This window comes from Salvelinus fontinalis, chromosome 4 (genome assembly GCF_029448725.1).
Source record: "Salvelinus fontinalis isolate EN_2023a chromosome 4, ASM2944872v1, whole genome shotgun sequence".
NCBI classification, from domain to species: domain Eukaryota; kingdom Metazoa; phylum Chordata; class Actinopteri; order Salmoniformes; family Salmonidae; genus Salvelinus; species Salvelinus fontinalis.
In genome coordinates, this window is record NC_074668.1 from 35,691,699 (window position 1) to 35,705,861 (window position 14,163).

Below are 14,163 nucleotides of genomic sequence, written 5' to 3' on the forward strand. Positions count from 1 at the left end.
GAGTGGAGCAAAAACGCACAGACACTCTGCCCTCTTTGGAAAGAGTTTGACATGTGATCTAGCTGATCTTTAATGTAATCAATAGTCCCACAGCTGCAAACGAGAGTTTCTATTGGACAAATTCAAGTATGTTTATCCCTGTTTCATTCCATTTACTTCCATTTAAGAAACGTTTTTTCAACAGAATCGTCAGAATGAATACACCCCTGACCACACGCAAACACAGTTCACTTTCATTGCAGCCACATACAAACAGCATGATCACTTTGCTTGTTAATTCCTTCTTGCATTTAAGTGCGCTCCTCCTCTCACCTTTTCCCTTTGCTTGTTGGCTTCAGTGTACAACACATCAGCTGTCTGTGACCAGACAAAAAAAAATTCCAAGTCAAACCTTCATATTATAACCGCTACACACAGCCTACATCGTTGTCACCATATTAGCTAATGTCAGTCAACATAGCTACTAGAACTCACACGTTAGTAAATCCGCTACAATCATGCAGTGCAATGTACAGTTAGCAAGCAGTTTAGCAGTTACACCGGCGGGCCCGGTGGCAATAAATTAATAAAACCAAAACCTTACCTTGACTTGGAAGAGTTCCAGTGTTGGATAGCCATAGCCAGCTAGCTAACTTACCACCCCTCTCTGTTTGATCCAGGTGTTTGAGTAGGCTAAACTAGCTAGCAGCATTCACTAGCTAAGTGAAAGTGAAAGTGAAAAAAATAAAAAATAAATATAGCTCTCTCTCTCTCTCTCTCTCTTGCCTCTCCTTCATTTTTGAAGAAATTAATTTGTTCAAAACTGTTCAGTTATTGTCTTCGTCTCTCTTTGAGTCAATTACTCACCACATTTTATGCACTGCATTGCTAGCTAATTGTAGCTTATGCTTTCAGTACTAGATTCATTCTCTGATCCTTTGATTGGGTGGACAACATATCAGTTCATGCTGCAAGAGCTGTGATAGGTTGGAGGACGTCCTCCGGAAGTTGTCATAATTACTGTGTAAGTCTATGGAAGGGGGTAAGCTTTTGTACTGAAGGTTTTGTATTGAAGTCAATGTACCCAAAGGAGGACTGAAACTAGCTGCCCTCCAGCTACACCATGATGATACCCTACAGAGTGCTGTTGTGGCTACTGTAGACTTTCATTGCAAAACAGTGTGTTTTAATCAATTATTTGGTGACATGGGAATATATTTAATAATGTTTTATTTATAAATTATAACTATAAGTTTCACTATTTAATTTTTTTTTTTGAAAAATTCACTGAGGAGGATGGTCCTCCCAAGTCTGTGTCCTTCATTCTGTGCATGGAGGAGAGGAGGAGAGAGCAGAGAGGAGGTGTGTGTGTGTGTGTGCGTGTGCGTGTGCGTGTGCGTGTGCATGTGTGTGTGAGGGATGGCAGTATGATGGAGTCCAGTGGTCTCCGAGGCGTGACAGTGGAGGAGACAGGACAGAAGAGGAGATATGAGCTCTCTCCTAAATGATGCATGTCTTCCACGCTCTATTAGTAGGTAAACAGCACACTGCAGAGGGAAACGCTCCTCATCAGTCTGGCGCATGTGTGAACGTACACTCAGTGCCAGATAAATGGCTGTGCTGAGGAGGACTGTCACTGTCTCACATGTGGCACAATCCAGACAAAGACACAGACACGCACATATACACACACACAAGACACACATGATGAGGGATGGGTCACTCATGGGTCTTATCAGAGATCTTCACACTTCATCTATCCCCGCCACACCCTACTGTAAATGCACAGCCTGTCTGCCAGCCAATCACTTTCATTTGGTCTCATATATCCGTCATCTGATCATACCTTCCATTATTCCCTGTACCACCCTATGAAGGGAAGTAATTTTCCCCCAGTCAAGGCATTTGGTTCCACAGAGCCCAGAGGGAAGCAGTGTACTCGGTTTTCTCTGATTGCTTCTCACAGAGCCAGGCATGTCTCCAATTAGCCTGTGTGTAAGTGCAGCTCATCCAAAAAAAAACGTATTCTTCTTCAGCCCCTTCTCAACCCAGAACTAACTATCCCCAGACCGCTTCTCTTTCTGACTCAGCACTACCTCCCTCCACCACGTCAGCAGCAGCCACTGAGGGGAGAGGAGTGGGGACACCAATGTGACTGCAACCTGAGTCCCCTCATCCATCTAGCGGCCCCAGGTTTGAAGGGCTGGGTCTTAGAGGAAGAGCAAGAAGAGGGATTTTGGGAGGTCCTTGAAATGAGGGGTCATAAATGTTGTCCTCACCACCTGTCCGTCCACCGCAGTCCAATGCTCTGTTGTGGTTGTCGGTCTGTCTGTGGTTTGGGATAAGGGAGTGTGGTGGTGGGGAGAGGTGTGGCCTGGGTTAGATAGCTCCTTCCTCAATCCCAGCCCATTGGACCAAAACACTTGAGTCATTCTCATGTGGTGTCATAATATGTTTTTGCACTCTTATAGATGACAAATGTGCAACAAGACAATTAAGACTTCTGGGAGTACACAAAACCTCAAACGGATACTGCATATAAACAGAATGATACACAGCACCAACATAGCAACTGCTAGCATTGTTTACATGCTGGTTTCATACTAAACATTCTACCTTGCAGCATCTGGACACAACTGCAGGAGGGAGGGAGAAAAGAGGAGAAGAGAAGAAGAGAAGAGGAGGAGGGAGATTTCATTCTGATTCATATCTGAGGCTGCCCAGGGCTTTAATAAAAATAATAAAGAGATAAGTAAGAGAGAAAGAGAGACCTGGCAGTGTGGAGGATTGAGAGGCAGCCAGTACTGACACACTGCACAAGGAGAGAGAAAAGGGAAGGAGAGACACAGCAGACTAAAGGATAGAAAAGAAGAGGAATGAGGATGTGAGAAGACAGGAGAGGAGAAGAGAGTGGAGAGATTGACACGGTAAGGCGAGGAGAGAGGTAGAAGAGAGATTCAAAGAAAAGAGGAGAGGTGGTATAGGGAATGAGTGGAGGTCCCTCTGTGAAAGAGATCCACAGATGGAGGGAGGGCAGTCCCATTGGGAGCCAGGCAGCGCAGGCCAGGTGAACTCATCAGGGCTGTACAGTACATTACCACCAGCCCCCTGGGAGCACAGGCCATCCCCATCAATGCTGCCATTGTCTCAGACTCAACGACGTCAAAACACAGAGACATATACCTCATGGCCACAGGAAAGCTAGAGTATGTGTTCTAACTACTACATGTCACTCACTACCTCTGAATGGTGCCTTGGTGGGTTGAGGGATGGTAATTAGTTTACACTCTGAGGGGTTGAGGGACAGCAGACAGGCCTAGTGAAACCTCTGATGACATCACTTAGGATGTAGAGCAGAGACAGTTGAGGGCTGCAGCACCATACCACACCATGACTGACCTCTACACCGCTAGCTACTCCTGAGAACTGAGGCTAACACAGGGAGATGAAGGGTGATGTCAGTAGCGGCACTGACCCCCCCCCCCCCCCCCCCCCCCCCCCCCCCCCAAAAGAATAGGATAGTGGAGGGTTCTTTTTTAGATGTCAAAACCCTAGTTTCCCTTCCTCTTCCCCCTTTCTTCCCCCTCTTATCTCTCTCCGCATCTTTCTGCCTCTTCTCATTGATAGTCCTTTGCTGTGCAGGGCCCTGTGGGTTTACGGGTCACTCATACAGCCCACACAGGCCCTGTTAAACTGCAGGGTGAGAGGAAATGCCTCTGATTTATTGGGGACAGAGGAGCGCATTGTGTCTGCCATGGGGCAGGACTGTGTGTGTGTGTGTGTGTGTGTGTGTGTGTGTGTGTGTGTGTGTGTGTGTGTGTGTGTGTGTGTGTGTGTGTGTGTGTGTGTGTGTGTGTGTGTGTGTGTGTGTGTGTGCACAGCTTCACTATTTTCATCCCTGCAGCCTTACAAGTTCTAGCTTTGCCTGCTGGGTCCATTTCCCCAGAAGAAGAAGAAGCATGATTTTCAATAATTTACGCCCCCCTAGGGACTCAGAACGGAGGCCAGGGAACCATAAATATACTGACCTGCATGCAGCACAAGGAATCTCAACACTCATCTGACCTGTGGCAATAGTTGGTTTCCTCGAAAATATACTTCGAAATAGTCTAAAACAACTCTTTACCATTACCACTCTAACAAATGAGCACAAACATCAACAGAGGAGCACGACAGAGGGGCAAACAGGGAGAAAAAATGCTTCATTTTCCCTGTTTGCTTTAGTTAATTGATGGCTGGTCACATTGGTAAAATGACTGGTGTCATTTTATAATGAATGGCTGTTGTGACTATTCCCGACTGAGTGGAGAAGCGAGGAGCAAGACGCTCCCACCTCTAATCTCATCTGGGGCCCTCAGCTCCCCTCGCCTCAGCTGTTTCCAATAAGGGCTTGCCACTTGTGCTGCTGTCGCTCGCCATTTACACGCCCATGAATCTCCGCACAGGCCTGTTTGCATTCTGCTGGGGGCATGCCTGTCTGTGTGTATGCATAGGATGCCTTTGTGGGTATGTGTGTCTGTGTAAATCATGTTTTGTGGGTGATTTTAAGTCAGTGGAGGCTGCTGAGGGGAGGACGGCTCATAATAATGGCTGGAACGGAGCGAAATGAATGGCATCAAACCATGTGGTTGATGTATTTGATACCATTCCACTCATTCCGTTCCAACCATTACCACAAACCCGTCCTTCCAAATTAAGGTGCCACCAACCTCCTGTGTTGTGAGTGTATCTGAACGTGCATGTGTGTGAAATGTGACGTGTGTGTCTATGTTTCCTTTTAAATAAATCAGTAAGCGTGTGTATGTATGTGTGTGTATGTACAGTGGGGTCAAAAATGATTGACACCCTTGATAAAGATAAGCAATAATAATTCAAATACTGAGCTATATTGTATTCTCCACAAAAATTTGATTTTCTTAATTTATACTCATACAACTGTTCAGAGAAAGAGATTTAGTTGAACAAGTAATAATACTTTTTCTCGAAAAGATAGGAGTCAAATTTATTGACACCCCTAAAGTTTCTTATAAATAAAATAGTCAAAACATGCTAATCTCTCACCATTACCAATAACAGGGGAGATTAGCAGGTCTTAGGGGTATGATCTTTGACCCTCTGTAACTTTCTCACTCATCATTATTAACACTCATTCAGGATGATCTGCAATCATGGTAGCATCCACATTAATGTAGAAGTGTTTAGAAAAATGTACAAGTGACTCTTAAATGACACAATACATTATTTACTATTCATTTTTATTGGGCACAACATCATCTGAAACACAACCAAAACTAACTGCTCACATGATTCAAAAGCTTGATGTAGTCATTGCATGCTAGGAATATGGGACCAAATACTAAACTTTTGACTACTTTATTTAAAATAATCTTTAGGGGTGCTAATAATTTGGTCCCCTACCATTTTGAGAAAAAAAGTATTACTTAAGTAATTGTATTTGTATAAAATAATATAGTTTCCCAATTTGTTGGGCATGCGATACATAGCTCAGTATTTGAATTATTTATTTTATACAGTCATTATTGTTCATCGTTTTCAAGGGTGCCAATCATTTCAGACCCCACTGTACATGTGAGTGTTCCAGTGGTTTTACAACCTGTTTATACAAACACAGGGATTGGGGGACCCAGGGTGTGTGGATGGAAGGAGGGAGAAGGACCACTTCAGGGTCAGCTCAGGAAAATGGTGGCTTTATGTTGGGTCAGCATATTTTGTTTTTGACAGCGCTCCTTTGTGTGGTCCAAGAGGAGTGGGAGTTGAGGTCGGCACTCAAAGAGAGGAACTGGCCTCGTGCAGGCCCCAAACCCGGGACCTCACACTAGGTCTTTCGATTTACAGCTACTAGAAACTGCAGCCATTAAAACAGCTAATCATGCTTAACAGCTGTATCCTTCACTATACAAATCCTCAACACCTCGCTCTCCCACCCACCCACACACACAAACACACCAGCACCCACATACTCCCACACTGCCCTTGCTAATGGCAAGCTGCAGCCCAGTGATGTTAAAAGCAAGGGGCTTAGAGTGTAGGCCTCTGATAAGCCACGCTGAGCTGTGAAAACACAGATTACAGTTCTGCGGCTTATTGCAGACGCCGCGCCTCTACCTCCCGGCCACGGCGTAATTGCGGCCCGGAAACCGCAGCCTCAGCTTGGCTGAGAGACATTGATGGGGACTCTCTCGCAGAGCATCGACAACCTTGCTAATTCAGCAAAACCTCCTCCCTAATGTCTCAATGTGCTGCCTGCCTGCCTGCCTGCCTGCCTGCCTGCCTGCCTGCCTGCCGCCCCCTCCTGAGATACTCTGCTGTGGTGGTGAGTTGCTTTCAAGTGCCTCTCTCTATATATCAAGTACAATCCATGATATCAACTGGAGTCTCCCAGTGTCATCCTCACACTATATCCTCACATAACTCAGTCACAGCAGAGGACAAGGACAGTACGCCAACTAACACACCTGACCTGAGAGAGACATGAATACTATCACAGTTTATATGTCAGAGAGACTAGGATCTCCATTTGATGCCGTATTTGATACTGTAGGCACACTGATGTGTTTGACAGCTAGATTGGATGTCATAGTCTAGCCTGTATGGAATATATTTGAAATTCTGTTATAATAAAATTGCTATCGAAATGGGGTTTACTTTTGATAGTGTTATTTGGAAGGGTGAAGGGATATCCCTGTTATCTGAAAGCTTATGAAAGTGTGTCAATAAGCTCATCGTGCTCCATGTCCAGCAGTAAGACAATATCTCCCCAACCTCAAAGAAAACAATTAGGACCTAGTAATTACACCACTGGTCTGGAATTTGAGCCAATGATTGAGATTGGGGTGGGGGCCTGAGAAACAGAGAGCAATATGAGGGGTGGTTTAATACAGTGTTATCTTACTCCACATTGATTCTCTGGCTGTTTTTCTGTTACCCGCCATGGTGTGATGTAATGTTTTGTTTTTGGAGCCCCTGGGCTGGATCATGGTGGAGCCAACAGGCCACAGATCTCATGGGAACCTCTGATTGGACGAGAGAGTCTCTCAGGTGCCAGAGTGACCTGAACCCGTCCAATAACATGCGCTCACTCATCCTGGGTTGGTGCACTCTGCTCCCAGGGTCCTTGGGACTGGGGAAAACACATCTAGGGGCTCTAAACTAAAACAGAGATGTGTTACCTCTAGGTCAGACAGACCAGACAGTCAGTCAGAACCCCTAGTCAGCAGGCAGGGGAGCAGCAAGGGGGGAAGGACCAAACTCCAAACCCCACAACAGGGTCAGAGAGTACACATATGTAATGGAACATAGGCTGAACTCAGAAAAGTGAGCGAAGGAAAACACCAATACTGAGCACTAAGATTACAGCCAGCGCCCTCACCGCTCTGCCTTTTCCTGACTGAGGAGGTTTGCTATCATTCAATCTCACCTCTACTCTCATCCCCCCAGTCTGCCTGTTTGCTGTGGTGACGGATGCAGTAATGCTGACCAGCCCTGCGGGGGAGTCAGTTAGGGTAGTGGTGCAGTACAGAGGAGGTAGAGGTAGGGGAGGTAAAGTAAATGAGAGGATCATGCACATTTTCCACAGTCTGTGAGAGTCAGACAGCAAACAGGCAGCAGAGGGACAAGCACACAGCTTGTACTTGACCTCACACTCAATGAACCTGTGAGTGGCGCTCTAAATTTCCTTGACAACGCTATGTCAACAATTTGTGCTATCCTATCTCCAGTCATCCCCATGTCGCTGGTTTTTGCTCCCTAAGAAAGGGGATGAGGGGGCTGAGAGGAGGGGTATCAGATTGTGTGCTGTCAGGGGCCTCTCCTACAGAGCGCCGGAGGCCTGGATGCTATCCACGGTGCTTCAGCACAGCTCTCTCCGAATAGTAGCTGTCACTTCCACTCAGCGCTGCCTGTGATCTGAGCCACCAAGAAGGGCACTCTGATAAGTGCCTAATCCCCCCCCCCCCCCCCCCCCCCCCCACCCTCCAGTCAAACCCCCACCACAGCCCTCTATGACAACCAGAGGGAATCTCCCACAGCACATAATTGGATAATTATGTTGACAGTGTGTGTGTGTGTGTGTGTGTGTGTGTGTGTGTGTGTGTGTGTGTGTGTGTGTGTGTGTGTGTGTGTGTGTGTGTGTGTGTGTGTGTGTGTGTGTGTGTGTGTGTGTGTGTGTGTGTGTGTGTGTGTGTATATATTATATCTCGGTAGCCTGTTTTCATCCATGCACATATGGGTGTTTTTGAGTGTCTTGTACCCTGTATCCGAGTATGTGTTACATGTGCACACCTTGTGTCAACATGTGTAAACGGTGTGCTGGTGGGAGAAGTGGAGTAATTTCTCCCAAAATAGGCCCCCTTACAGCACCCAGCAGCGGGCCCCTGGGAGGCCCCAGAGAAACTGTTAGCTCACCTGGGAGGAGTGGGCTGGTTGGAGAGGGAAACTGCAGTCCCATGTCAACACCACTGAGAACTCAATGTTTTAACATAGTAATCTGTGTCACAAAGCTCAACGATTTACAGTTCCACCCAGAACACTAACAGTCCCAAGTCCTGGGACAAACAGTCACTCCACCCTGTACCCCGGACAAGGCTGAGACAGGGGGCCAGCCAGGACCAAGGGAAATCATTAGGCTCTGTTCTGTTCTGGGTGAGAGGGGTGAGGAGAGGTGTGTGTGGGGGCGTGGTCGCATGGACGGGGGGAGCTACTGGAGTTGAAATGATCAGAAGAGCAATAACAGAGAGTTAGCATGGTAGAGGATGACAACATACTTGCAGCTGGACTATATAACTCTAAACCACAAAAAATAATTGACCTTATGTGCTTCAATGACTGTGAAGTTGGACATGTAAAAACCTAGAAGATTAATAAAATGTAGGCTGTTGGCTCTGCCCTGAGATCCTGATGTGAGGTTAACACAAGACCATTGGAAAGTTTGAATGTTTTGTTATGATGCAGGCAAACAGAGGGGTATCCTAGCGGAAATAACCAAACACTTTAGTCATATTACTCATATATTCGTTCGGAGGAACTCCTAGGAGACTAACACAGTGGGGAACTGGGAATACTGGATAACACAGAGAACGATAGAGACTGAGAGGTGTGCTGATGGAAATGGGGAATAGAACAAAGACCTAGATACACTATTGAACTTCAGATAAGTCAGAAAAGATAACTTGGAGAAAGGGATGAGAAAAAAAGAGAGAGAAATTAGAGAGATATCAAACCAGAGTGAGAGAACGTTAACCAAACGACAGAGTGAAAAGAGAAGTGAGAGTGTGGAGAGACGGAGGAAGTGGGAGGGGAGAGCCAAGGCATCCTGGCAGCTGTCTGGTCGTCACGGTTTCCCCCTCCACCCCACGGCTGAGGGGCTGGCTCCCTCTCAGAGCCGCGTCAGAACCCGGCTCCAGGCCTCCAGGACTACACATCCACATGATTAACTACCTCAGCCCTTAATCACTCTCACATCCTGGGGTCTCTCTCTCTCTCTTCTCACCAAAACCTTATGTCCTCATTGTTCTGCTTTTCAGTTGGGAGCACTGCCAGTCAAGCAGAGGAGCGCAGAGAGTGAGTGAGTGAGTGAGTGAGTGAGTGAGTGAGTGAGTGAGTGAGTGAGTGAGTGAGTGAGTGAGTGAGTGAGTGAGTGAGTGAGTGAGTGAGTGAGTGAGTGAGTGAGTGAGTGAGTGAGAGAGAGAGAGAGAGAGAGAGAGAGAGAGAGAGAGAGAGATAGAGAGAGAGAGAGAGAGAGAGAGAGAGAGAGAGAGAGAGAAAATGAGATGCAGAGAGGTGAGAGAAAGACACTACAGGGACCAGAAATGAGAGAAGTACAGAGACATGCTCAACTGGAGAAGATCTGAAAAGTCTGTAAGTGCATAAATCCCTCTGTTGCCCTCTTACCTTCTTCACATGCGGTACCGCTGTAGCCTGGACAGCACTTCCACTCCAGAGAGGTGACGGCACGGTACACCACCTTATAGGAGGGTCTGACCACTGTCCGGTAGCTGAGGAACACACACGCACAGGCCAATTTTCACAAACAGGGTAAGGAGGAACCAGTTCCTCTGATCGTGTGGCTCATTCTTCAAGCTGTAGATGTAGGGTGTGTTCATGAGGTTTCGACATGCTGTGTTTTGGGTTAGAGAGACTCACCTGCCCCCTGTGCATCCCTGTGGCCAACGACATGTCTGGTAGACACGTTGCATGGTTGTCCCATTCTGCACCTGGCACGTCACTGTCTTAGTGACCGTGTGGGGACACCAGTTCCTGAGAGAGAGTGGCGAGAGGGAGAGAGAGAGGGAGGAGAGAGAGAGGGAGAGAGAGAGGGAGGAGAGAGAGAGGGAGAGAGAGAGGGAGGAGAGAAAGAGAGAGAGAGAGAGGGAGGAGAGAGAGAGGGAGAGAGACAGGGAGGAGAGAGAGAGGGAGGAGAGAGAGGGAGAGAGAGAGGGAGGGAGGAGAGAGAGAGGGAGAGAGAGAGGGAGGAGAGAGGGAGGAGAGAGAGAGGGAGAGAGAGAGAGGAGAGGGAGAGGGAGAGGGGGAGACACAGAGCAGGTTTAGCACACGCACTCAAAGTCAACAAGACAAAAGGGAAGGCAAATGTACTATTGGCTTCAGTTCTCCTCCACACCTGTTCTACAAAACTACAAGCAACAGGTGGTCATATCATTATCTGATTAAACACCCACAATATATTTATCTCTCTCACACACACATACAGTACCAGTCAAAAGTTTGGACAAACCTACTCATTCAAGGGTTTTTCTTAATCTTTTACGATTTTCTACAGTGTAGAATAATAGTGAAGACATGAACACTATGGAATAACACATATGGAATCATGTAGTATTAAACAAATAAAAATATGTGTTTGATTCTTCAAAGTAGCCACCCTTTGCCTTGATGACAGCTTTGCACACTCTTGACATTCTCTTAACCAGCTTCATGAGGTAGGAATGCATTTCAATTAACAGGTGTGCCTTGTTAGAAGTTAAGTTTGTGGAGTTTCTTTCCTTCTTAATGCGTTTGAGCCAATCAGTTGTGTTGTGACAAGGTAGGGATGGTATACAGAAGATAGTCCTATTTGGTAAAAGACCAACTCCATATTATGGCAAGAACAGCTCAAATAAGCAAAGAGAAACGACAGTCCATCATTACTTTATGACATGAATGTCAGTCAATCCAGAACATTTTTAAAACTTTGAAAGTTACTTCAAGTGCAGTCGCAAAAACCATCAAGCGCTACGATGAAACTGACTCTCATGAGGACCGCCACAGGAAAGGAAGACCCAGAGTTACATCTGCTGCAGAGGATAAGTTCATTAGAGTTACCAGCCTCAGAAAGCACCTCACAGAATTCAAGTAACAGAGGAGACTGCGTGAATCAGACCTTCATGGTCGAATTTCTGCAAAGAAACCACTACTAAAGGATACCAAGATGAAGAAGAGACTTGCTTGGGCCAAGAAACATGATCAATGGACATTAGACAGGTGGAAATCTGTCCTTTGGTCTGATGAGTCCAAATTTAAGATTTTGATTCCAACCGCCGTGTCTTTGTGAGACGGAGAGTAGGTGAACGGATGATCTCAGCATGTGTGGTTCCCACCGTGAAGCATGAAGGAGGAGGTGTGATGGTGTGGGGGTGCTTTGCTGGTGACACTGTCAGTGATTTATTTAGAAATCAAGGTACACTTAAACAGCATGGCTACCACAGCATTCTACAGAAATAGGCCATCCTATCTGGTTTGCGCTTAGTGGGACTATCATTTGTTTTTCAACAGGACAATGACCCAACACACCTCCAGGATGTGTAAGGGCTATTTGACCAAGAAGGAGAGTGATGGAGTGCTGCATCAGATGACATGGCATCCACAATCACCCAACCTCAACCCAATTGAGATGGTTTGGGATGAGTTGGAGCTCAGAGTGAAGGAAAAGCAGCCAAAAAATGCTCAGCATACGTGGGAACTCCTTCCAGAATGTTGGAAAAGCATTCCAGGTGAAGCTGGCTGAAAGAATGCCAAGAGTGTGCAAAGCTGTCATCAAGGCAAAGGGTGGCTACTTTGAAGAATCTCAAATATAAAATGTATTTGAATTTGTTTAACACTTTTTTGGTTACTACATGATTCCATATGTGTTATTTCATTGTTTTGATTTCTTCACTATTATTCTACAATGTAGAAAATAGTAAAAAATAACAAAAAACCTTTGAATGAGTATTTGTGTCCAAACTTTTGACTGGTACTGTACGTACGTACACATATGCACACAAAGGGAAATTAGCCATAGCCTCGCTCTCCATAAGCCTAAGTCTACTCATCCCGGGGGTTTTGAGTCTTTCCTCTCATTCTTTCCCCTTTCTTTTCAAAGTCCTTTATGGTGTTTACACAAGTTCAATTGGCCGTGAGACTTGCAGGACTGCATTGTTGGCTGTGTTGACATTGCAGTCTTTCCCTTATCAATACACATCCGCTGGCTTTCCCCCCCTGGGTCTCTTGAGAGGCAGAGCCACTGAGGGGGAACAGAGAGGGGGGGGGGGGGGGGGGGTCCCACACATTAGAGTGAGTTTCAAACACAGGTTAATAGTAAGGCATAGGCCCACTCCCTCACAGGTCAATATCAGACACAGAAGCCCTCATTGGTCAGAGTGTGTCTTTTAAGAAGTTAAACACCAAAGCTTTACATTTACCTCTCAGTTTTTATGTAGCCTCTATAAAGGCTCTGTATATTTACTGTCACTACATAAAGCTCTCACAACTAATGAAGGTCTTGGTTCTTAGATTTATTTTGGACCACATTCAGCCAAAGACATAGAGTCAGTGGAGTAGTGTACTAATTAACCTGAACCAGGTCTTGTCCATGTTAGTCAGCCAGGACCATATCTGTTTGCCTGTGCTGTGCTGTGTAGAGGAGAAATCTGAGCCTGATTAGGAGAGGAGCTATGGGATGGTTTCAATCATTGCATTATTGGTCGGAAGAAAATGCTAACAAGGGAAACAATGCTCATAGAAATAAGGGGGGAAAACCTCTCGATGGTATTCATTAAACATGTCCGACATAGAGCAAGAATTAAAAACCACCGGCAACACAGACCGGATGAGGGACAAAACAAAACACACATAAAAAATGTTTTCTAACTGTTTTATAAACCAGAGTGAGAGCAAACTGAGGAGAACCTAGAGGAGTTTATGATACAAACCCTGCAAAGCCCAGACGAGACAAAGTCCTATTGATATGTGTTTGGATGTACTTCTCATCCCTCAAGTCGACAACCATAAATCAAGGAAACATGGAGCGACACAGAGAGAAATCTACACGGAGGCTATTAGAGCCAACATGTGTTAGCAGTCTTTTGTTAACAACAAAGTGTACAAATACTATGATCACCCTCATATGGCTTGGGCTGAGAAGAGGGCAGAACATGGAAAACAATTACCATATCCCCATCTGTTTAGTATATGAACACAGAACAGCAGAGGAGTCTCTGTGTACTTCATAGTAATACTATGATTTGATTATTATATTACTAGTGTCATGATGTTTGCATATGTGGCAGGTTGTTTAAACCAATGACTGTGTGTAACTACTATATACAGTGGGGCAAAAAAGTATTTAGTCAGCCACCAATTGTGCAAGTTCTCCCACTTAAAAATATGAGAGAGGCCTGTAATTTTCATCATAGGTACACTTCAACTATGACAGACAAAATGAGAAGAAAAATCCAGAGAATCACATTCTAGGATTTTTAATGAATTTATTTGCAAATTATGGTGGAAAATAAGTATTTGGTCACCTACAAACAAGCAAGATTTCTGGCTCTCACAGACCTGTAACTTCTTCTTTAAGAGGCTCCTCTGTCCTCCACTCGTTACCTGTATTAATGGCACCTGTTTGAACTTGTTATCAGTATAAAAGACACCTGTCCACAACCTCAAACAGTCACACTCCAAACTCCACTATGGCCAAGACCAAAGAGCTGTCAAAGGACACCAGAAACAAAATTGTAGACCTGCACCAGGCTGTGTAGACTGAATCTGCAATAGGTAAGCAGCTTGGTTTGAAGAAATCAACTGTGGGAGCAATTATTAGGAAATGGAAGACACTGATAATCTCCCTCGATCTGGGGTTCCACGCAAGATCTCACCCCGTGGGGTCAAAATGATCACAAGAACGGTGAG

At 45.6% G+C, this 14,163-nt stretch overlaps 1 protein-coding gene across 4 annotated transcripts in view; it reads right to left on the minus strand.

Annotated features, from left to right (window-relative positions):
• The window catches only part of LOC129853638 (EMI domain-containing protein 1-like), a 76,748-nt gene that overhangs the window by 39,923 nt on the left and 22,662 nt on the right, over positions 1-14,163 (minus strand). For all 4 annotated transcript variants that reach the window (XM_055919912.1, XM_055919908.1, XM_055919909.1 and 1 more), the window contains exons 2-3: positions 10,141-10,254; positions 9,889-9,992 (exon numbers count right to left, since the gene is read on the minus strand). In XM_055919912.1, coding sequence (XP_055775887.1) covers positions 9,889-9,992; positions 10,141-10,193 — 157 coding nt within the window. In that variant the 5' untranslated portion in view covers positions 10,194-10,254. The remainder of the gene's footprint in view (positions 1-9,888; positions 9,993-10,140; positions 10,255-14,163) is intronic.